Here is a 24,242-nt window from a genome sequence, read left to right as displayed (position 1 = left end):
TGTAATATTTTGTTTTATTAAAAAATGAAGATGGGACTTTCCCTGGAAGTCCAGTGGTTAAAGTTCTGCCCTTCCAATGCAGGAGGTGCAGGTTTGATACCTGGTGGTGGAACTAAGATCCTATATGTTTCATGGTGTAGCCAAAAAAAAAAAAAAAAAAAAGAAGAGGTAAGATGAAAATTATCAACATATAAAGACATTGTTTATAATTATTTTAATCCCATATATAAAGTTTGCTGTGTTGGAACATAAGGAGGTATATCAAACAAAGAAAGATGAACCATTATAGAGAAGTCCTGATGGGGAAAACATACTGAAATATTACTAAGGAAGGAGACAGGTGATTTTAAGTATGTAGTGTTGGGCTAGGAGTTGACATTTACAGCTAATAAAGTGTTGTAGTTTCTTGATCAAGGACGTTTAATATTCTGCCTGTGGAAGCATCAGCCTTAGAGTACACTTGAATATTTAAATGACAATTGTACATATGAGTGGAAAAATAACAACTTTTCAAAACAGCCACAGAAGAGAAAAACTGCTAGAAAACTATGGTACTTTGTTACAGAGAGAATCTACTAGCCTCGTGGTTAATTAGTGGTCCCTGAAAAACTGGAAAATTTTTTTGCGCATTACTCTCCATAGGCTACTGGTTTATTTGAAAAAACTGTCTAGAGTATGAGGAAGTGAAGGTAGTTTTGACTAGCATAAAGACTAGGTACTTTATCCCTGATGTAAAGCTATATTACAAAGCTACAGCAATCAAAACAGTATTGTACTGGCACAAAAACAGACACACAGATCAACGCAGAGCAGAGTCCAGAAATAAGCAAGTGCATGTACAGTCAACTAATCTATGACAAAGGAGGCAAGAATACACAATCGAGAAAAAACACTCTTTTCAGTAAATGGTGTTGGGGAAAACGGACAACTACATGTAAAAGAACCAAACTGGACTGGTATCTTATATCATATTCAAAAATTAACTCAAGATGGATTAAAACCTTGAATGTATGACCTGGAACCATAAAATTCCCAGAAGAAAACATAGGTGGTGATCTCCTTGACATTGGTCTTAGGGAAATTTATTTTGGATCTGACTCCACAGGGAAGGGCAGCAAGAGCAAAAATAAAGAAATGAGATGGCACCGAACTAACAGGCTTCTGTGTGAATGAATTAAAAGTAAAGTGCTGAAGGTGAGAGACAGAAGCAGAATGAAACCTGGGAGCAGGCATCCTGGTGACTGTTCTTTTTCGTGTAATACATCTGCTCAGAGAATGAAGGAGCCAGGCAGGCAATAGGAGAAAATCTATCTAAGGCATCAGTACTAACCTAGTTGAGCAACACAAGCAACTGGGCTGGGGCGCAGCACACGATTCTGCCCTCCTGCTGAATTCTGAGCAGGGAATTCAACTAGCATCCTAGTAGACAGATGGTGGACACAGAGGCCTTCACAGATTTTTGTCTGCTGGCAAAACACTATTTGAATATAGTTTTCTTGTTCTGATATGGATTTTAAAAACCCAACACATAAAAATGAATCTATGAGGACTTCCCTGGTGGCCCAGTGGTTAAGAATCTGCCTGCCAATGCAGGGGACATGGGTTCGATCCCTGATCGGGGCAGATCCCACATGCTGAGGGGCAACTAAGCCCGCACACCACAACTGGAGAACTAGACTCTGCTCCCCACAACTAGAGAAAAGCCTGTGCAGCAACAAAGACCCAGTTCAGCACCCCCCAAAAGAGAAAGAAATCAGCCAATCAAACAAACAAGTGAAAGACCCCAATACAAGGCCTATGAAAAATATCATGGAACGAAGGAAAGGGAACTTTACCCTTCAGAGCCTGAGCAAGGTCAAACATTTGAAAATGAACTTTTACAAGAAACAACTGTGTGTTGTTTTTTTTTTTTTTTTAAAGAAAACTGCTGTGTAACCTCAATAGGATTCAGAAGGGCATGGCTGTTATTAGACATGAGCAAGAAATCACAATAGAAGAAAAACAAACATAGGTGGTGACAGAAAACAATTCAATGAAGAGAAAGTAAAGTGATGAAGGAAACCAAACAGATAACAGAAGAATTGGGAGCAGTAGGAGCAGAATCCTAAGGACAGGATGTATCAGTGATCTGGCAAAGAAACCTGAAGCTCTCCAAGAACTCAGAGCAAGAGGAGAAAGAGAGAAGCATGACACGCAAATGACAGGCTGGAGGGCCATCCTCTGACCTGGAATATGGTCCTCCTCAGGAGGACATCAGGACCACGTGAACAGAAGAAATAACCTAAAACAGAAGGAGAGGTTAATGAATTAAGAACAAAGAAGTAAGCAAACAAAAATGAGTATACTTACTGAAGGAACACAGCAAGTTTCAATTATATTAAAAAAAAACCTGGGACTTCCCTGGTGGTCCAGTGGTTAAGACTCCACATTCCCAGTGCATCAGCATGGGTTTGATCCCTGATCACAGAAGATCCCGCATGCCTGGTGCAAAAAAAAAAAAAAAAAAAAGGAAAAAAAATCCTAGAGAATCACACCAAAACACAATCCAGAAAAAAATTTTAAATTATAAACTTAAAGAAAAATCCTATAAGCCAATAGTTAGAAATAAAGACAGACAAAAGATTGATAATACAACATTGAAACCATGTTTATAGGGTTGTGAGAAAAAAGTATTAAAAAACCTAGCCAAGCTGTGTTTTATATGTGAACTATACTAATAATAATTGAGGACTTCCCTGGTGGCTCAGATGGTAAAGCATCTGCCTACAATGTGGGAGACCCGGGTTTGAGCCCTGGGTCAGGAAGATCCCCTGGAGAAGGAAATGGCAACCCACTCCAGTACTCTTGCCTGGAAAATCCCATGGATGGAGGAACCTGGTAGGCTACAGTCCATGGGGTCGCAAAGAGCTGGACATGACTGAGCAACTTCACTTTCACACTAATAATTGGGCTTTCCTGGTGGCTCAGATGGTAAAGAATCTGCCTCAATGCAAGAGACCCAGGTTCAATCCCTGGTTTGAGAAGATCCCCTGGAGAAGGGAATGGCTACCCACTCCAGTATTCTTGCCTAGAAAATCCCATGGGCAGAGGAGCCTGGTGGGCTACAGTCCATGGTGTTGCAAACAGTTGGACACAGCTCAGCAACTAACACTTTCATAATAATAATGATGATGATGATGATGATGATGATAAAGTAACTGATAGCTATTGAACACTTCCTATATGCTGCACACTTTGCTAAGCACTTTTAATACATTCTTATTGTACATAAATCAATTTTACAGATGAGGTAAGCTGAACAGAAAGAAATTCTCAGGCTGGAAGAAAAATTGTAAAGGACTGGAAAAAAAGTTGAAGTAAATCTATGGACTAAAGAACTCAGAAATGGAGATGCTGAGGTATAAGGACTGGCTAAAAAAGACTAAGAACATAAAGTCTAAATTTTGGTTACAATTTGAAATAGAAAATGATGTAACCTGAAATCAAGTCATTTATGTAACAACAGTCAATTGAAAATCCCAGGTTAGTTTACAAATCAAAAGCAAGTATGAGTATAGACTCAGGATCTGCAAGTGTAATGAATAAGCCATCTTAACCACACAATATCACATTTTTTACTTGAAAAGATCAATGAAAGAGTCAAAAATATTTTTTCAAAAAGATACAAACTGGTATACAAATGGACAATGGTCAGACATTCTATAACCAAAAATCTCTGACCCAAAACCTCTGGAGCAACCAACCAAGGAAGACAAACCAGTCTCTGCAGGAATGGACCCAGCATGGTCAAGACTTGGTTAATAACTGCCAACATCCCAATTCTTCGTCCAACTTAGGACCAACCAGAGAAAGTCAAATATGTTTCCCAAACCAATCACATAAGATGCCCCATTTCTAGTTAGCCTCCAGCTTCCCCATGGCAACAATGTCTAAACAGAGCATCCCTGAAGACTTCCTTTCCTATAAAGCCTCTCTACTCCCCCACCTGGCTGCAGAACACAAGTGATGGTGGCTGAGTCTTGCTGTGGCAAGCTCTGAAAGCCTATTTGTTCTTATTTGGGTGGTTTTTGTTGAAAGATAACCACTACTAGAACTAAAACCAGAAAGAACACCTTCCAAAGCACTGGAATAGATAAAAGCAAAGAAAACACAATCTCTCTATAGAGCAAAAGGCCCAAAACAAAGAAAACATTAAAATCATTAAAAACATAAAATATTTAATGATGTGGAAAAACATAAGACCAAAAAACCCACTCAGGATGCAAACTTTTTGGAAAATATATATAATGTGCATTCAGATAAAGAAGAGGCCATAGTGGTTAGAGTGGGTGCTCTGGTGTTAGGCTGAGATCAGGTTCTTGCTCTGCCACTCAGCAGCTGGGTGTTCCTGGGTGAGTTGTTTAAACTAAATCCCTTTTAAAAAATTTTTAAAGCTGACTAATAATAGTTCCTACTCAAAGAGGTGCTTGAGAAATGAGTAAAATAATGCATGCAAAGCTCATAGTTGGTGCCTGGTATGTAGTGTGCAAACAAGGAATGTCAGCTGCAAAATATGGTTTGGAGGAAATGGCATGTGTATGTGTGTGTGTGTGTGTGTGTGTGTGTGTGTGTCTGTGTGCATGTGCTCAGTCATGTCCAACTCTTTGCGACCTCATGGACTGTAGCCCGCCAGACTCCTCTTGTCCATGGAATTTTTCCAGGCAAGAATACTGGAGCAGGTCACCATTTCCTACTCCAGGGGATCTTCCTGAACCAGAGATTGAACCTGCATCTCTTGTGTCTCCTGCATTGGCAGGTGGATTCTTTACTAACACCACCTGTGGGAAATGTACCAATATGTTAAAAAGAATAGAAATAGTAGAAGTGATTTCTCACTTTTTCCTGGTTGAATATAGAATGTTTAAATTATATCAGAACATTGAAATGAATTTGTGAGAGACTTGACTCTCCTGCTACTGAACTCTATAAAGACAGAAAACAAGATGATGAATCCTGGGAAGTTTATAATTCAAATATTTAAGGCAGGGCGCTGGATCTATTGAATGTATTGCTCTTGTATTCTACTAGAATGTTCCTCCCTTAACTCTTACCGGTGCCTTGATTTCAGGTCTAAGCTTAAATATCACCTCTTTGGAGAAAACTTCCCTAACTCTACTCTCCAAAGTTAGCTTCCCTGTTATTCTTTTTCACAATATCTTATTTATTTTCTTTATAGTGTTAATCCTAGTCTAATAGTTACTTCATTTGTTTGCTTATTTAATTGTATCTTGCTTTCTCTCCTGCTAGCAAATAAGCTTTTTGAGACCTTGTCTTGCTTTTCAATCTATTTCCAACAGTGTCAGACTTTATCTTTTTGGGCTCCAAAATCACTGCAGATGGTGACTGCAGCCATGAAATTAAAAGACGCTTACTCCTTGGAAGAAAAATTATGATCAACCTAGATAGCATATTGAAAAGTAGAGACATTACTTTGCAAACAAAGGTCCGTTTAGTCAAGGCTATGGTTTTTCCAGTGGTCATGTATGGATGTGAGAGTTGGACTGTGAAGAAAGCTGAGCGCCGAAGAATTGATGCTTTTAAACTGTGGTGTTGGAGAAGACTCTTGAGAGTCCCTTGGACTGCAAGGAGATCCAACCAGTCCATTCTGAAGATCAGTCCTGGGTGTTCTTTGGAAGGAATGATGTTAAAGCTGAAACTCCAGTACTTTGGCCACCTCATGCGAAGAGTTGACTCATTGGAAAAGACTCTGATGCTGGGAGGGATTGGGGGCAGGAGGAGAAGGGGACGACAGAGGATGAGATGGCTGGATGGCATCACCGACTCGATGGACATGAGTCTGAGTGAACTCCAGGAGTTGGTGATGGACAGGGAGGCCTGGTGTGCTGCAATTCATGGGGTCGCAAAGAGTCGGACACGCCTGAGCAACTGAACTGAACTGAACTGAACGATCAGAATGAGTTAAAATCATAGCTCCGTTAGCTACTATTGAGTTATCATAGCCTAGTTTCTCACTGTTCTAAAGCCTCCGTTTCCTCTATAAAATGAGGATCATAATGGTGCTGACCTCTTACTGTTGTTTCAAAGATGAGATAAGCTAATCAAGCATAGTCCTTGATAGTAAGAGCTCAATATACACGGGCTATTAGTATAATGTAAACTCATTAATATCTGACAGTATGAAGGACAAAATCATACAAGAATGACAATATTGGGACTTTGATGTGTGGTACGTTTTGACTTTTTTCAAACCAGGATCGTTTTCCTTTTTGATAGCAGACTCATACCACAAACATACATATCAACATAGAATCCCTGAGACAGCCACAGACCTGGGCAGCAATCCTGATTTGGGTAGAAGACATATTACAAACTGGCAGTTCATATATCTGATTAGGTAATCCCCAAATATAAATGGTATGATATAGGACTTCTGAGGAGTCTTTTAATTTAAGGAAAATAGGGGCAGGATAATGAAGGGAAAGGGAAAATCCAGGGACCATGACAAAGGGTCAGGAAGTCATTTCTCTTCTTCGAAGGTCAGTAGATTTATTTAGGAAATTCTACAAAATCATGTCCCGTGATCTTCTTTCACAAAGCCTGGAGCAGAAAGTTACTGACTTAATGAGAAATGAAAACAAAAATCTTCTTTTTTATGTTTCCCGCAGTATCCACAACCCTGAACATGCTCCTCTCTGAGGTGTACATGTACTCACCACACCTTCCTAAATTTCTCTTCTGTGACTGGACTTTGCACTCCCGCCTTGTAATTATAGTAAGGTTGACATGCAGAGGTCATCTTGACTGCCCCAAACCAAATTAGCCCACAGGGTAGGTTAAAAAGCAATTACAGTAGCCCATAGGAAATCACAATGGACTGCAACTAACACAGAAAAAACAATTACCATAATCAATACACTTTAAGCACATCAAAATGAATATTTCCACATGTCAAAATGGTTCCAGATTCACAAAGCAACCAAACTAAACAGAAAACACATTTAGTTTTCATAATGACTCTGCATAAGTCTTTGCCTTCTGTCGGATCCTTGCCTCTTTGCTAACAATCCTGAGAGGTTTTGCTTTTACAAAAAGGGATTAAAAATTTTTTAAATTTTTTTCACCTGGACTGATTGCTCCACTTGGCTTTTTCATCTGACTTTGGTTTGTTTGTTTCTAGTCTTTCCTCCCTCTGCTCCTGCTGCTCCTTTCACCTCCTATAATTTATCTTGGCCCTTCCTTCGCATCCATTGAGTTTACACTTTACATTAATTCAGCCTGTCTTTGATTCTGCCCACTTATGGGGCTTATTCTCTTCACATTTTCAACCTCTCTCCTCACAGTCTTCCTTTCACTTCAAATAATTTACTGCTGTTCTTTTAAAATTTATACCCTACATAATGATCTCCATATTAATGTCTTCTCTTTTTACCCATTTTCTTTTTTTCTTACCCTGACTGTACTTTCTTAGACACAACATAAAACAAAAGTCTTTCATAATTTTGATTGTTATAACTTCTGTCACACAACAATGCGTCTGATCTTCTTTGGTGACTAAACCATGTTTCTTTTGCTTAGTTCCTTGTTGCATCTACATTCACTTGGGACCCACCCCACCCCTAAGGCAGAATTAGTGTCCAGATGAATAATCATTGCTCACAGAAATTTGTTCCTTTTTTTTTTTCCCCCTACTTCTTTGGCTGTATTTGTGCATTTTCAGCGCTGCTGCCTTTAACCAACCTGGCTGGAATAGGGGTTTGGTGCTGCTTGTCCTTTTATAAGGGATGAAATCACCACCTCTGGTAATGACTCCTTAATTTAGCAATTATTTATTGAAGATCGATGATGTGCAAGGCCTGGTGTCAGGACTATGAGAGACATAAAGGTTTTAACCTCTAGGGAGTTAAAGCTTCCAAGAGAAGAGAAAACACCACATGAACTTATAAATTCTTCTGGCTAGTCCTTCTACAGTATTCCCTATCTCAATGAATGGCAACACCATCATCAATCCTGCTGTGTAAGTCAGAAACCTGGGGACATCCCTGATGGCTTTTTCTCATACACATCCAATCCATTATGAAGTCTTAGCCATCTTACATCCTAGAATCTTTTAAATTTGTCTCTTCTCTTCATCTTCACTGCCACCTTTGTGGTCTAAACAGACTAATGAAAGAGCCTCTTAGTAGCCTACCGACCTTGGCTGAGCCCGACCTTGGCTGAGCCCCTACGACTCATCCTTTGCATATCAATCAGTTCTCTTTTAAAAGTATAAATCGAATCATTTCACCCTGTTCTTAAAAGTGCACAAATACCTTCCCCCTGCTTTTAGGAGAGTATACTGAATTGTCTGGGGCTTCCCAGGTGGCTCAATGGTAAAGAATCTGCCTGCCAATGCACGGGATGAGGGTTTGATTCCTGGGTCGGGAAGATCCCATGGAGAAGGAAATGGCAACCTACTCCAGTATTCTTGCCTGGGAAATCTCACGGACAGAGGAGCCTGGAAGGCTACAGCCCATGAGGTCACAAAGAGTTGAACATGACTGAGCAACTAATACTTTCACTTCACATTCTCAAGCTTAAGATGGTCTCAAAACCTCCATTCTTGGGTTCCTTACCAAGTTCTCCCAAAACACTTACATAAATCTTTCATACAGTTATCTGGAAAACCTCTTTTCCACTGCCTTCCCTCATGTTTGTTCTCTAGCCCATCATGGGCCACTCATCCTAATGCTGATTTTGACAAAAGAAACATGAAATCTATAATAGCTCTGCACATCAACATATTATGAGGGGCCACATATAGATTTGCTTGTGAGAAAAAATATGAATTTTTTGGTATATAAATATATTTTTGTATTTATTTATATTTATAATGTATATATTCATAAACATTCTAGTTATCATATTTTTCAAAATTAAGAAATTTCTCAAACAAAAAATACCCCAAGTGCTTGAGCTGCATTGTAGGGAAAACAATGGTACAGGCTAAAAATCAGACCTGGATGAGTTCTGCCTCTGCTACTTATTATCAAGCAATTAGGAGTTTCTAAACTTTGGAACACTACTCTAGTACTCTTGCTTGGAAAATCCCATGGATGGAGGAGCCTGGTAGGCTGCAGTCCATGGGGTCGCTAAGAATTGGACACGACTGAGCGACTTCACTTTCACTTTTCACTTTTATGCGTTGAAGAAGGAAATGGCAACCCACTCCAGTGTTCTTGCCTGGAGAATCCCAGGGACGGGGGAGCCTGGTGGGCTGCTGTCTATGGGGTCGCACAGAGTCGGACACGAATGAAGCGACTCAGCAGCAGCAGCAGCAAACTTTGGAAGGAAGCACAGTAAGACAGATGAGAAATGTATGTCAGCAGAGTAAATGCTGTAGTAAACAGAGCTGAGTTTACTGTACTTGTCTGCACACTTTGCAGGGGCCCAAAGGACACACATGCCCAGGAAATGGGGGATGTGCATAGTGCAGCAACAGTACTCCTGGGAATAGTCTAAAGGAAGACGGCAGGAGAAAAAAATCCAAAGGAACAGAGTCTGTGAGCTGGAGTATGCGTGGCTGGTAGCAGGATGTCTGGCCTGAGACCACACAGGACAGAAACATAGGGTTGTTTCTCGTAAGAAAAGGAGCATGCAGCTCCACATCTTTGATCTGATTGTGGCGTTATAGGTAGATAGTTTGTAGGCTAAGGTAGGAGACAATCATCTTGAATATAGACAATAACCTTGGATTAAAAAATAAATTTATTTCTTTATTTTAGCTACCCTGGGTCTTAGCTGTGTCAGGCAAGATCTTCGATCTTCATTGTGACACGCGAGGTCTTTCAGTTGTGGCATGCAAACTCTTGGTTGCGGCATGTGAGTACCAGTTCCTTGACCAGGGATTGAACCCAGGCCCCCCTCAATGGGGGCACAGAGTCTTAACCACTGGGCCACCCGGGAAGTTCCAGTTCCTAGTTTTATGGAAAAATACTTTCGTTTAACAAATTAATATAGCAGAATCCTGATAGGAATAGGCAAAAATCTGCCACCATAATTTTCCTCTCAGAAAACAGGAAAAATGAAGGAATCTGATGGCATTCTTAGTGTATATTCTAACCACTAAATAGATCAGGAAGAGTTAAGGAATATTTATAGTATGGGATTTTTTTTTTTTTTTTTTTTTTTTGGCTACAGGGGAATAATTGAGGGTGGAAAAGAACTACTAATTTTTAAGTCTTAACCAACTGTGAGAACCTGCTGATGTTGGGCAGAGTGAGACAGACAGGAAGCTACCAGAAAGCTCTTGGTGTTTACCTGCCGCATCTGAAATAACTATTGTTTTATGTAAGAAAAGAGGACATTTTCAATCTCACACTTGGGTTGAAAGAAAGGTAGATGATGTGATAAATTTGAGGATGTTAAGGAGCTAATTTTGCCAATGTCAGTCTTTTAAATTGTTGTTTGTACTCTTAAAATCTCTGTTTTGAGTATATACTAGGTGATTTCAATTTACACAGAATTTAATAAGCCCCTGAGCTATGTACCATTAACCAAGAAACTATAGGATTTTTATCATTCTGCCAATTATATTTTTGGGCAACTGATGAAAACAAATTCATCATCACTTTGGTATAGGTGATCTCATACTGCTCTGGTTATTCATGTGATGATCTTGCCTCCTAACATAACTTACGACTGGCTCCTTAAGGAGGGTGAGCACTGGCCTCAGGAGACCATGATCACACCCCGAGCCTCCTCTGTCCATTGTCTGGCTCCACAGCTTTGGACAGATTGCTTAGCCTGCCTGGGCCACATTGGTAGAGCAAGGGATTTGGAGAAGAGGCCCTTTAGAGCTCCCTCCTACTCTCTGTTCCATGGTATTACAAAAAGGTCAATCATTCTTGTTCAAGTTCGCTTTTTTTTCATAGCCCTGAGTTCAGAGGACTCTCCCATGAGAGCTCTTGAACTACTAAAGAAATCCGCTGTGCTTGTGTGCTTCCAAATCCTGGTGCTGAAAAATCAGCCTCTGGTTCTATGTAGAAGTAGCCCTTGAAAATGGAACTAGACATAAGGCTGTGATAGTCAGAGATATCACCATCAAGCATAGACAAGGGACGTATTTCATTATAATCCTTTAGGAAGGATTTTTCTGTTCTTTACAGGTGACAAAATCAAGGTTCTTTGTAGAACCTTTCTAAGTAAATATGCTACTTCAGTGGGAAACTATATTATTAGATCCTTCTTAGACTTTCATTTGCAGCTTCTGGAGAAAAATGTTCTAGATTTTCCAGGATAAGTCCAAAGTTACTTATTATAAATAATAAATGCTATGAGGGGCCCAGCATTCAAGTTAAAATAGCAAACAGAGACATAATCATAACGTGAATCAAACTTAAATTTAATGAAATGAAGACAGCTTATATGTACTAATGGACATTCCTTATACGTAAAGCTGAGCAACTATTTTTCTGGCTGTTTCCACCATCATTGCACAAAGGCTCTGGGGTCATGTCACAAGGAACATACACTATCATCTCCATGCTATTATCACATTTATATGCAAAGAATTCCAGTTTTCCCACAGAAGAGGCACTTTTATGGGGGTCAGGGCTTTAGGGGAAAGGAGTAAAAAACACTCATCGAATTTATCTTTTTCCTCAGAAGCTTTCACTATAACAATGCTTGGCTATGAGCACCTGCTGACTGGGAGGCTTTATCTCTAAATGGCCAAATAGGCGTCAAGGGAGGTGATGTGGGGATAGCAGGGAAGAACGGGAAGAGGAATGGGGTCAGAAGCCCTGGCCAGTCCTACAGAGAGTGCAAGGCATTGGCATCCTCTGGTTGTATAGTCTTGAGACCTGTAAGTGGCAGGAGTAGCTGATTTATAGATTGTGGGTTCAAGAAAAGTGAGGGCACCTTATAGCATGTTGAAAAACTTGCTCTCCGGTCCAATACAGTAGCCACTAGCCACAGGCAGCTCTTTAATCAACTAAAATTAAAGTTGAAATTCAGTTCCTGTCAACATTTCAAGTGTTAACAGCCACACGTGACTAGTGGCTCTGGTCTTAGAGCAGATAGAGAGCATCTGCATAGCTGCAGCAAGTGCTATGGAATAGCATTTCTTGGGAGGCTAGATTATCTGAGAAATCAATATTCAAAACTCTTGAAGTGAACACTATATCCCATACTGTTAAGAACACAGACTCTGTACGTAAACTTTATAGGCGCAAATCCTAGGTCCAGGCCTTGCTGTCACCTGACCCCAGGCAAGTTACTAACCACTCTGTGCTCTGGTTTGCACATCTGTAAAATGAGGATGCTGACAGTACAGATTCTTAAGGCTGTTGTGAGGATTAAATGGGTTAATGTATGTAAATTACTTATGACTGCTTGCAATCCATAGTAAGTGCTATTTAAATGCTACTTCTTAAAATTATTGGTTTCACATTTAAACATACTTCTATTTGTTGTTGTTCAGTTGCTCAGTTGTCTCTGACTCTTTATGACCCCATGGACTGCAAAATGCCAGGCTTCTCTGTCCTTCACTATTTCCCAGAATTTGCTCAAACTTTTGTCCATTGAGTTGGTGAGTTGGTGATGCCAACCGACTGTCTCATCCTCTGTCGTCCCCTTCTCCTCCTGCCCTCAATCTTTCCCAGCATCAGGATCTTTTCCAATGAGGTGGCCAAAGTATTGGAGCTTCAGTTTCAGCATCAGTCCTTCCAAAGACTATTCAGGGTTGATTTCATTTAGGACTGACTGGTTTGATTTAGCATTATTACTGGGGAATAGATGCAAATGGATTCATGTGCCTGCCCCTTGCTGTAACCATCCTTCCCCGTGGGCCAAATTTTCTAGAGTCAGGTGACACTCTCTTGTCAGCATGACTACATTTAGGGCTGGGGTGAACTCTGCTCCTTACTTGTACAGCAGAATGTCAGCTGCCTGGAGCACTGGGTATGTGAGCAGCCCCACGGTTCCATTATGCTTCTCCTTGGCAGTCTTTGCCTGTAGGGTGAAAAGAGAGGAGAGAAACAAATCTGACATGAACCTAATTATAATGCTAAATTAAGAAATCTTAAAAGCAAGCAAAGGGTGATCTGAAGCCACCTGTAACAACATCCCGACTCAGTCCCTTTTAGCAAATCTGGCCGTCTTCTGGCTGGCTTGCCTCCACAGTCCCGGCTTAGGCAGGAATAAGGTGAATCCACTTCCCCACTGTCCCTTGAAACAATCCTGCACTGCCACTGTTTCTTTTCCATTTTATTAATATAAAAGTCTAAATTCCAGATTTCATGGGAAAGGTCAGAAAATATCATGACATTATATTAGTTAACATCAAACTGTTTGTGGAAACTTTCCAGAAGTCTCATACTGTGCTATTGACAAAACTGTAATGCCCCCTTAATATCACATTAAAACAAAACCCTGAAAATCATGGTGTTAAAAAACAATGAAACTAAGAGAAATTTTCATCTTACCAATTCTAATGATCTGTCATGATCTTTAGGTGGGAACGCAGTGAGAGTAAAGTGATTCCAATGAACAGTACAGGTTGTAAAAACCAAAATATTTCCTTAACAGGGAAGCTAATGGAAACACCGGAGGTGATATTAGAAATATTTAACAACTGGTGAGTCCTGGGTGCTGACTATAATAAACTACTGGTATGCACACCCCGAACATCAGCCCTAGTGGTACTAACCCCCTTGCTACAGGAAATTTGGCTTTCTGGGTAGAGTTGCTTATTAGCAGGGACTATTGTGTGCAGTTCACTGGTAACTGCTTCCAAGGTCTAGGTATATCATACGTGTAAACTGATAAATGGGGCTTCCCATGAGGCACAGTAGTAAAGAATCTGCTGGCCAATGCAGGAGACGAGAGACATGGGTTCAATTCCTGGGTCAGGAAGATTCCCTGGAGGAGGAAATGGAAACCCACTCCAGTATTCTTGCCTGGAGAATCCCACGGACAGAGGATCCTGGTGGGCTACAGTCCATGGGGTCGCAAAGAGCTGGACACAACTAAGCATGCACGTTAAATTGATATTTTGGTGTGTAAATAAGTTTTGTTTATCTAATATGAATTACTTCTCTGAAATCCAGTGATTCCTGAATGAAATGAATAACTCAATTTATAAACTTGCATGATTCCGAGAATCAGGCTCACACATGCCCTCACAATTCGGGCTTCCTAAGCCAAAATGCAGACGTACCTTTTGAGGCTGGATCTGAAGACAATAGTTTCTCCCTTTAGTCGTCTTAATGTTCCATAATTTAGTTACAGGCTTTTCTGGTTACTTCCAGCAATTTTTGGCTTGTTTTTGTTTCTTAGTCTTTAGGTCATGTCCAACTCTTCTGCGACCCTATGGACTGTAGCCGGCCAGGCTCCTTTGTCTATGGGATTTCCATGGCAAGAATATTGGAGGGGGTTGCCATTTCCTTCTCCAGGGGACCTTCCCAACCCAGGGATCAAATCTACGTCTCCTGCATTGGCAGGAGGATTCTTTACCACTGAACCACCAGGGAAGCCCAGTTTCTGGCTTACAGCACTATTACTGCTATAGGGCGTTCATAGGAAATTTGAAAGTTGACCATACAATTCCTTCAGTACATCTCCTTATTATAATGTCCATGATAAAGGCCAGTTTGCACTGATTATCAGGTAATTCTAACAAAAATTTAATTTGGAAACAAACAAATGAGAAAAGAACCCAACTTTTAAAAATTGCTACTGCATTAGATTTGTCTTTTTATATTAGAATACTAGATCTTGAAACTACAAAGGAAGTGGGGAGATGTGGGAAGTTCTAATATTTATTGGATGCCTATTATGGGCCCCAGATGCCTCACACCTGTGTTATCTCATCAATCCTCCAAATAACCTTGACCTCAGCAGCCCTGATCCTATACTTCTACCCCACTGTTTTGCCCCTCACTGCCCCAATCAAAACCAAGCTAGGGGTTCTTAGATCTTCCCATAGAATTGGAACCTTGTCCTCTTAAAACTTTGCATACTCTTATTTTTTTTTTTTTTTTCCTAGAAATAATAGAAATGGTAATAGAAAAAATTACCAAAAGCCATAACAAAATGAAAAATGTATCAGAAAGATCAATCTAGTAGTTTTAAAGGAAAATTCCAATAAACCCAAGAAACAGGTAGTTTCTCAATTCTTTAAATAATCTCAGAGCAGGACGATTCATTTTAGGAGTACATGCTATATGAAAACATTTCATAAAGAGATCAAAGTGAACAAACAAAAAACAGAAAGAGGGAACACTGTAGATCAATATCTCTTATGAAAATTAATGCAAAAATTTTAATTTAAAATAGGAGCCAAAGAAATCTGCAGTGTATTAAAAAGTAATGCGCCATAACCAAGTAGGTTTTATTCTCAGAAAGCAATACTATTTCACTACATTTATATATTAAAGGAGATAAATGTTATGATCCTTTAGATAGATATTAAAATGACAATTAAAATTTCACAGCCATTTCTTTTTTTTTTTTTTTTTTTTAATTTAATGCCTTTTATTGCCATACCTCATTTTACTGTGCTTTGCTTTAGTGAGCTTTATAGACACATGTTTTTTTTTTTTTTTTTTAATGTTAATTTTCTGTTTAGTTGATCTATCCATAAGTGTGAGTGGGGTATTAAAGCCTCCCACTATTATTGTGTTATTGTTAATTTCTCCTTTCATACTTGTTAGGATTTGTCTTACATACTGCGGTGCTCCCATGTTGGGTGGATATATATTTATAATTGTTATATCTTCTTCTTGGATTGATCCTTTGATCATTATGTAGTGACCTTCTTTGTCTCTTTTCACAGCCTTTGTTTTAAAGTCTAATTTATCTGATACTGAGTATTATGACTCCTGCTTTCTTTTGGTCCCAATTTGCATGGAAAATCTTTTCCAGCCCTTCACTTTCAGTCTGTATGTGTCCCCTGTTTTGAGATGGGTCTCTTGTAGACAACATATGTAGGGGTCTTGTTTTTGTATCCATTCAGCCAGTCTTTGTCTTTTGGTTGGGGCATTCAACCCATTTACGTTTAAGGTAATTACTAATAAGTATGATCCGTTGCCATTTACTTTATTGTTTTAGGTTGAGTTTATACACCATTTTTGTGTTTCCTGTCTAGAGAATATCCTTTAGTATTTGTTGGAGAGCTGGTTTGGTGGTGCAGAATTCTCTCAGCTTTTGCTTGTCTGAAAAGCTTTTGATTTCTCCTTCATACTTGAATGAGATCCTTGCTGGGTACAATAATCTGGGCTGTAGGTTATTTTCTTTCATCATTTTAAGTATGTCTTGCCATTCCCTCCTGGCTTGAAGAGTTTCTATTGAAAGATCAGCTGTTATCCTTATGGGAATTCCCTTGTGTGTTATTTGTTGTTTTTCCCTTGCTGCTTTTAATATTTGTTCTTTGTGTTTGATCTTTGTTAATTTGATTAATATGTGTCTTGGGGTGTTTCTCCTTGGGTTTATCCTGTTTGGGACTCTCTGGGTTTCTTGGACTTGGGTGATTATTTCCTTCCCCATTTTAGGAAGTTTTCAACTATTATCTCCTCAAGTATTTTCTCATGGTCTTTCTTTTTTTTGTCTTCTTCTGGAACCCCTATGATTGAATGTTGTAGCGTTTAATATTGTCCTGGAGGTCTCTGAGATTGTCCTCATTTCTTTTAATTCGTTTTTCTTTTATCCTCTCTGATTCATTTATTTCTACCATTCTATCTTCTAATTCACTAATCCTATCTTCTGCCTCTGTTATTCTACTATTTGTTGGCTCCAGAGTGTTTTTAATTTCATTTATTGCATTATTCATTATATATTGACTCTTTTTATTTCTTCTAGGTCCTTGTTAAACCTTTCTTGCATCTTCTCAATCCTTGTCTCCAGGCTATTTATCTGTGATTCCATTTTAATTTCAAGATTTTGGATCAATTTCACTATCATTATTTGGAATTCTTTATCAGGTAGATTCCCTATCTCTTCCTCTTTTGTTTGGTTTGGTGGGCATTTATCCTGTTCCTTTATCTGCTGGGTATTCCTCTGTCTCTTCATCTTGTTTAAATTGCTGAGTTTGGGAGTCCTTTCTGTATTCTGGCAGTTTGTGGAGTTCTCTTTACTGTGGCGTTTCCTCGCTGTGTGTGGGTATGTAGAGGTGGCTTGTCAAGGTTTCCTGGTTAGGGAAGCTTGTGTCGGTGTTCTGGTGGGTGGAGCTGTATTTCTTCTCTTTGTTCAGTCGCGCTATGGGGAGGGAGGGAGGGATGCTGCTAACAAATGACACTGGCGCGGCGCCGCAGTGCCTCAGCCACACTGGGTCTGCCCCGCTCACGGGCGCGTGTAGCCTCCCTGCCCACACTGCTCAGGCTCTAGGTTGTTCCGCCGGGAACAATCCGAGGCTGGCCCTGGGTTGCATGCACCTCCCAGGTCCAAGCCGCTCAGGTTCAGGCACTCAGGTAGTCCTCAGAGGCGCAGACTCAGCTGGGGCTGCGTTTTGTGCTCTTCCCAGGTCCGAGCAGCTCAGGTGATGAGGTGTTTGGCGGCGCCAATGCTGCGACTTATCGCCTCCCGCCACTTGGTTATCTGGGTGTAAAACCGCGCACCTTCTCAGGCAGATGTTGACCGTCCAGACCCCAATAAGTTTTAGTTAGCAAAGAAGCCAGTTTTATAGATAATGTCTCTCTGGGGCTGCGATTGCCCCCTTCCGGCTCTGGCTGCCTGTCAGCGGGGGAAGGTTTGCAGCCGGCTACCTCTGTTTAGTCCTTTGTTCTGTACGTGGGCTGGCGGTGTCTTAGGTTAGGGCTGGCTTTTCGCATGGTAGATATCCCACAGTCTGGTTTGCTAGCCCAAATTATTTCGCTCAGATAGCGCTCAGGGTATTCGGGCCAGATTCTTACTCTCAGCGATGCAGCCCGCGCCCGCTCGCCTCCCTGCCCAGCCCCGCTTGCTAATGGCGGATGCAGGCGTCTGCGCTGCTTCTCCGCTGGAGGAGTTACCGTAGGGCTCGCAATCTCGAGTTTTAATTGTTTATTTATTTTTTCCCTGTTATGTTGTCCTCTGTGCTTCCAAAGCTCGGCACGGATTCGGCAGTGAGAAGGTTTCCTGGTGTTTGGAAACTTCTCTCTTTTTAAGACTCCCTTCCCGGGACGGAACTCCGTCCCTCCCTCTTTGTCTCTTTTATTGTCTTTAATATTTTTTCCTACCTCCTTTCGAGGAGTTGGGTTGCTTTTCTGGGTGCCTGATGTCCTCTGCCGGCATTCAGAAGTTGTTTCGTGGAATTTACTCGGCGTTTAAATGCTCTTTTGATGAATTTGTAGGGGAGAAAGTGTTTTCCCCGTCCTACTCCTCCGCCATCTTGGCGCCTTCCCTCTGATTTTTTGTTTAACTGTGCATGCATGCTAAGTCACATCAGTCGTGTCCAACTTTGTATAACACTATGGACTGCAGCCTGCCAGGCTTTTCTCTCCATGGGATTCTCCAGGCAAGAAGACCAGAGTGGATCGTCATGTTCTCCTCCTGGGGATCTTCCTGACAAAGGGATCGAACCCACATCTCTTAAGGCTCCTGCACTGACAGGCAGGTTCTTTGTCACTAGTGCCACCTGGGAATCTGTTCCAAAATAGACTACAAACCTCATGAAAGGTGCTGCATCCATCCATCTTGGCGACTATGATATCTCCAGTACTTAGCGTGCTATGAGATTAGCAGAAGGCATCATCAGTATTTGTTAATCAAAGAATGACCCTCAAAGGCAGTTTCCAAGCTCCAGGATAAGACTAGCTTTGAAATTCATATTTTCCCCACAAATAAGAAATCACAGACTAGTGGAAGGCTTATTCACGTTGCCTGGTAACACTGGCAACGTGTTACCAGGAGATCCTTAGACACTATTTTAAAGTGGGAGCATTTCCCATTAAATCAGTTCTTTTGGAGAAGACTCTTGAGAGTCCCTTGGGCTGCAAGGAGATCCAACCAGTCCATTCTGAAGGAGATCAGCCCTGGGATTTCTTTGAAAGGAATGATGCTATAGCTGAAACTCCAGTATTTGGCCACCTCATGTGAAAAGTTGACTCATTGGAAAAGACTCTGATGCTGGGAGGGATTGGGGGCAGGAGGAGAAGGGGACGACAGAGGATGAGATGGCTGGATGGCATCACTGACTCGATGGATGTGAGTCTGAGTGAACTCCAGGAGTTGGTGATGGACAGGGAGGCCTTGTGTGCTGTGATTTATGGGGTCACAGTCGGACACGAGTAAGCGACTAAACTGAACCAAACTGAAAAGTATTTCAGTGTTCAGTTTAGCATTACCATATTATGATAAAATGGGAAAGTCTTGCCACAAACCAACATATGATAGAGAACATTATCAATTTTGTTTCTAACTCCTGGCAGGTAATGATTCTACAGCACCACCAGTATGCCTTATTCAGGTACTGCCAGTTTAAAGCTCTGTTTCTCTCTGTAGTGTATGTGCAGCCTTCTGAACAAGCTTTTAAGGAAATCAGTGGCCCTGAAAATATGCTACAAAGAAGCTTGAAACTAAAATTAGTGTTGATGTCCTGGAGGGCTACATACCTTCAGGTGTGATCCAATTGCAAAATTACATGGGAATACTATGAATTACCCAATTTATATTTCTCAGTTGAACTTCTTAGAAAAAGAACAGACTTAATTTTTCTGTGAGTTTGAATTGTTGCTTAGACTCAATTTGTTTAAATATGGAATAAAATATGTAGTCTCTTCTCCCCACAATGATAACTTTCAGGCCTTAACAGCCAGTTAATTCTGGTGGAGGTAACCTCAGGGTCTAGTAATCCAGAAATGGTGATTGTTTGTTAGTTAGAATGTGGCACATTCAAAGTCTTACCAAGTCTAACTAACAGTCACTAAGGACTGACCATGCATAGATAAAATCAAATAATGAATAAGCTGGATATTTGTAACTAGTTTTTTAGTTCGAAAGAATCTTGGAGAATCCTTCTATTTTCTCTTTCATACCCTGAGGCGATGAGGTTAAAGATACTGGTCTTGCTAGCCACTAGTGCATAGCAAGCCAGAAAACTCAGGATTCCCAGAGCCTAACACAAAAATAAACAGAGAGGGGAAAAACAGCTGCAGTGGGGACTGAACTTCTTTCTGTTTATTAATCAGATCAATGGCATTTACCTTCCAGTGGTGTAAATGTTGTAATCGAGGTAATCTGACCATGCAGGTAAGGATCCAACTTAATTGTGTGTGCTCAGACACCTGAAGAAATAAAATAGAACATTAACAAAGGTGGTCAATATCATCTTGCATATAAGGCAAAACGAAATGGACAATAGGTATTACCTTGACTAAAATATCCCAGATCATGGTAATTTAAAAAATCAAGGGAGTTAATTCATAATGCATAGAATTTTAGATGCAGAAGACATCTTAAAAACTACCCAATACCATTACTAGTATAGTATTTCAATCTTCTTCACAACATCCCTAGCCAGCAGCTAACCAGACATTGCTTCAGCATCTTCATTGAGGGGACTTCATTATGTCCTGAGCCATCTATTTCAGCACAGGGGATCTAGTCAGGATTTTATAATAACTTTGTACAGGGTGTAATCTATAAAAATATGGAACCACTATGCTATATACCTGAAACTAATATAATAAGTCAATTATATGTAAGAAAAATAAAAGCCAAAGAGAAGATACACCCATGCACACACACAAACACGCATACACACTGGTCCAATCCTCTAAATATATGAAAGCAGCTGTAATATCTTTCATGGCAAAAAAAGGTACTGGACTGAAAATTAAAGACTGAGTCCTTTAGACCCACAGTAGTTTGAAATTTAAGAGTCAATTTATCATCTGAAAGCGTGTTTTTATAGTTTCTATTTTTTCCTTTTTTTTTTTTAAGAAGAGGTTTAATCAACAAGAAAACATAACCTTCTCCCAATTTGTTTCTGTTTTAACCAAATTAAATCAAGTCACCAAATCTGGCAACAATTGGGATGATTCTTGGGTCTGGGCCAGGTTCTAACTGGTCACCGAGAATTTAAGGCCTATGCATCCCGTTTCAGGACCCTGGGGATTCTGAGCCCTTCATCCATTGTGGCTTTGTGTGTGTGTGCCCATCTGATTTCCTTAAAAAGCAGAGATGGTTGCCAGCTCTGGAAAGTGGCCCCAAATGTGTTCTTTGTGGGTTTTGCAAATGGAACATAAAGGAATGAAGCTGAATCAGCCCAGGCCTATTTTACTAGCAAGGAATCGCCATCTGGCATAAGATAGTTTCTCTTTTTTTTTCCCCTCAAGTCATGGAGAGGGAAGAGTTGTTTTTCACATGTTTGACAAGGAATCACTTTTAAAGTTTTGCAAGTTGCTGGGCTGAATCTGTCATCTTTCTTCCAAGAGGCATTTGGGGTTCATTGAGGGCAGTGACTTTGACAGCACTGTCCATGCAAATTGCTAACTGCTGCTGTAAACAAACAGCTATCAGACAGAAACAGGAACCCTGGCTGGAAGCAAGAGGATTATAGTCGCTTCCAGTCACCAGCAAAAAACATTCCCACTTGAACTAATAAAATAAGAGCTGTTTTTTGACATGAAAAACTAGGAGAGATTTTTTTTTTCTTTACTGAATTAGGAAAGAATAAAAACACAGAAAATAACCATGAACATGTGGAAAGAGACAAGATGATCCCTTTCCTTCAACTAGGGCTCAAGAGCTCAGCTTTTGATATGCAAACAGCTACCGTGAAGTCTCTATAAAGTCAAGTATTTTCCTTGGAGTAGCTTTATATTTGGATATACGGAATGAGACCTATTGAATATTCTGCAGAGATCTTCCTGGTGTTTCCAAATAATGTGGCATAAAATTCAATTATTCTTATATAGAAAAACAGTAACACTTTTTGGTCAAAGGCAAATAATTTTCATAATTTATCATTAATAAGTACATCAGAAGGGTACTATACTTCAGGATTTGGCTCTCTTAATTTATTCATATTCATGGCTACTGCTTGGAAGTGATCAGATTTCTATCTGGAGAAAATGAAAATGGTGTTAAATATAGTACATTCTGACTTATGTTGTGAAATCACAAACAAAATAAAAATATAACCTGTTTCAGCCACAGAAAAGCAAAAACACGGAACAATAAAGTGGTCTGTTGACCATCCACAAACAAGTCAGCAGTGATTTAAGATTTCTGACCTCTTAATCTTAACAAGTAAAGACATGTATTCTGCAGTTACAGTCATTTTGCCTACCCTGTCCACTGCTGTAAAACAAGAGTCTGGCACACTATAGGTGCTCAGTAAATATCTGTTGAATGTATCTGTTGAACAGTAACAAAGGCTGCAGAAAGAATGGTTGGGACCAAAAAGAATCCCTTGGTAATCCGGCCAAAAGCAATTTCAGGGGAGTGACTGGGATGAATGCTGAACTATAAAGCGGTGGTTGAAATGTGACTAGGAGGCAGCATATAAAGACAGATGTACAAGTAAAGCATTAAGTAGAGTTCCTTGTGCTGCACAGTATGCTACACAGTTTGTTATTGATTTTGTATATAGTATCAATAGTGTATATGTAAGGCAACTATATGCCAGTAAAAATTAATTTAAAAAAGAGTAACTAAACAAAATGTATGGCAAACACCTGTGAAAATATGAAATGTCAAAGTAGTATCCATTAAGTATGGAACAAGAAAAAAAAGGAAATAGAGCAGAGTTCGTAAGAGTTCTGTCTCTGAGGTTAGGCCATGGTTTCTGAATGCTAATTCTGCCATTCATGAGATGGGTAGCCCTGTATAAATGACTTAACCTCTCTGTGCCTCAGTTTTATCATGTATACAATGAGATTAACAACAGTGTCCACCTGACGGTGCTTGGTAGAGTGCCTAGCATACAGTAAGCACTCAATAAATGATTGCTGTTCTTGTTCAGTCACTAAGTGGTCTCTGACTCTTTGTGACCCCATGGACTGCAGCACACCAGGCTTTCCTGTCGTTTACCATCTCCAGAAGTTTGCTCAAATTCATGTCCATTGGTTCAGTGATGCTATCTAACCACCTCATCCTCTGTCACCCTCTTCTCCTCCTGCCCTCAATCTTTCCCAGCATCAGGGTCTTTTCCAATGAGTCAGCTTTTTGCATCAGGTGGCCAAAGTATTGGAGCTTCAGTTTCAGCATGAGTCCTTCCAATGAATATTCAGAGTTGAATTCCTTCAGGATTGACTTGTTTGATCTCCTTGCAGTCCAAGTGACTCTCAAGAGTCTTCTCTAGCACCACAATTCTAAAGCATCAATTCTTTGGCGCTCAGCCTTCTTTATGGTCCAACTCCCATGTCCTTACATGACTGCTGGAAAAACCACAGCTTTGACTATACAGACCTTTGTTAGCAAAGTGATGTCTGCTTTTTAATACACTGTCTAGGTTTGTCATAGCTTTTCTTTCAAGAAGCTGGCATCTTTTAACTTAATGGCTGCAGTCACCATCAACAGTGATTTTGGAGCCCAAGAAAATAAAATCTGTCACTGCTTTTACTTTTTCTCCTTCTATTTGCCATGAAATGATGGCACCATATGCCATGATCTTAGTTTTTTGAATGTTGAGTTTCAAACCAGTTTTTTTAGTCTCCTCTTTCACCTCATCAAGAGGCTCTTTAGTTCCTCTTCATTTTCTGTCATTAGGGTGGTGTTATCTGCATATCTGAGGTTGTTATTTCTCCCAGCAATCTTGATTTCAGCTTGCGATTCAGTCATTACAATTATAGAAATTTCAGAAAGAATCTTTTAACTTTTTAAGCTGAGATAATTATAGATTTACTTATAGTTGTAAGAAATAATACTACTGAGAGATCCAGTATACCCTTCACTCAGTTTCCCCCAAAGGCAACACCTTGCATAAATACAGTACAACCTCATAACCAGGAAACAGAATTTGATACAATCTGTCCACCCTATTGAGATTTCACCAGTACTACATGCACTCATTGTGCGGGTGTATTTAGTTCCACGCAATTTTATCTCGTGTGTAAGACATTTCTTGTTTAAGGAGGATAGAAACAAAGGTAAGTGGTAGGGACTGAGAACAAAAATTTTGTTTTTTTTTTTTAAAGGTGGGATAAACCTACATCTTCCACTGAAACATGAGGAAGAGAAATAAATACAGATGAGGATCTATTTTGTGGGATAACAGTAGAGAGCAGAAAGTGAGAGAACTTCAACTCTAATGGGCTCCTTTATCTCTGAAAACAGAAGACAGG

General features: G+C 40.1%; 1 protein-coding gene across 4 annotated transcripts in view; it reads right to left on the bottom strand.

Moving 5' to 3' along the window:
* The window catches only part of WARS2 (tryptophanyl tRNA synthetase 2, mitochondrial), a 108,518-nt gene that overhangs the window by 11,343 nt on the left and 72,933 nt on the right, over positions 1-24,242 (bottom strand). For all 4 annotated transcript variants that reach the window (XR_011463618.1, XM_070367408.1, XM_070367407.1 and 1 more), the window contains exons 3-4: positions 20,157-20,237; positions 12,905-12,990 (exon numbers count right to left, since the gene is read on the bottom strand). Coding sequence is in view for 3 of the 4 variants with exons in the window: in XM_070367408.1 (XP_070223509.1) it covers positions 12,905-12,990; positions 20,157-20,237 (167 nt within the window). In the remaining variant the exon portion in view is untranslated. The remainder of the gene's footprint in view (positions 1-12,904; positions 12,991-20,156; positions 20,238-24,242) is intronic.

This window comes from Bos mutus, chromosome 3 (assembly GCF_027580195.1).
Source record: "Bos mutus isolate GX-2022 chromosome 3, NWIPB_WYAK_1.1, whole genome shotgun sequence".
Lineage (NCBI taxonomy): Eukaryota > Metazoa > Chordata > Mammalia > Artiodactyla > Bovidae > Bos > Bos mutus.
The sequence above is the reverse complement of the archived record's forward strand: the minus strand, read 5'-3'. Positions and strand labels throughout refer to the sequence as shown.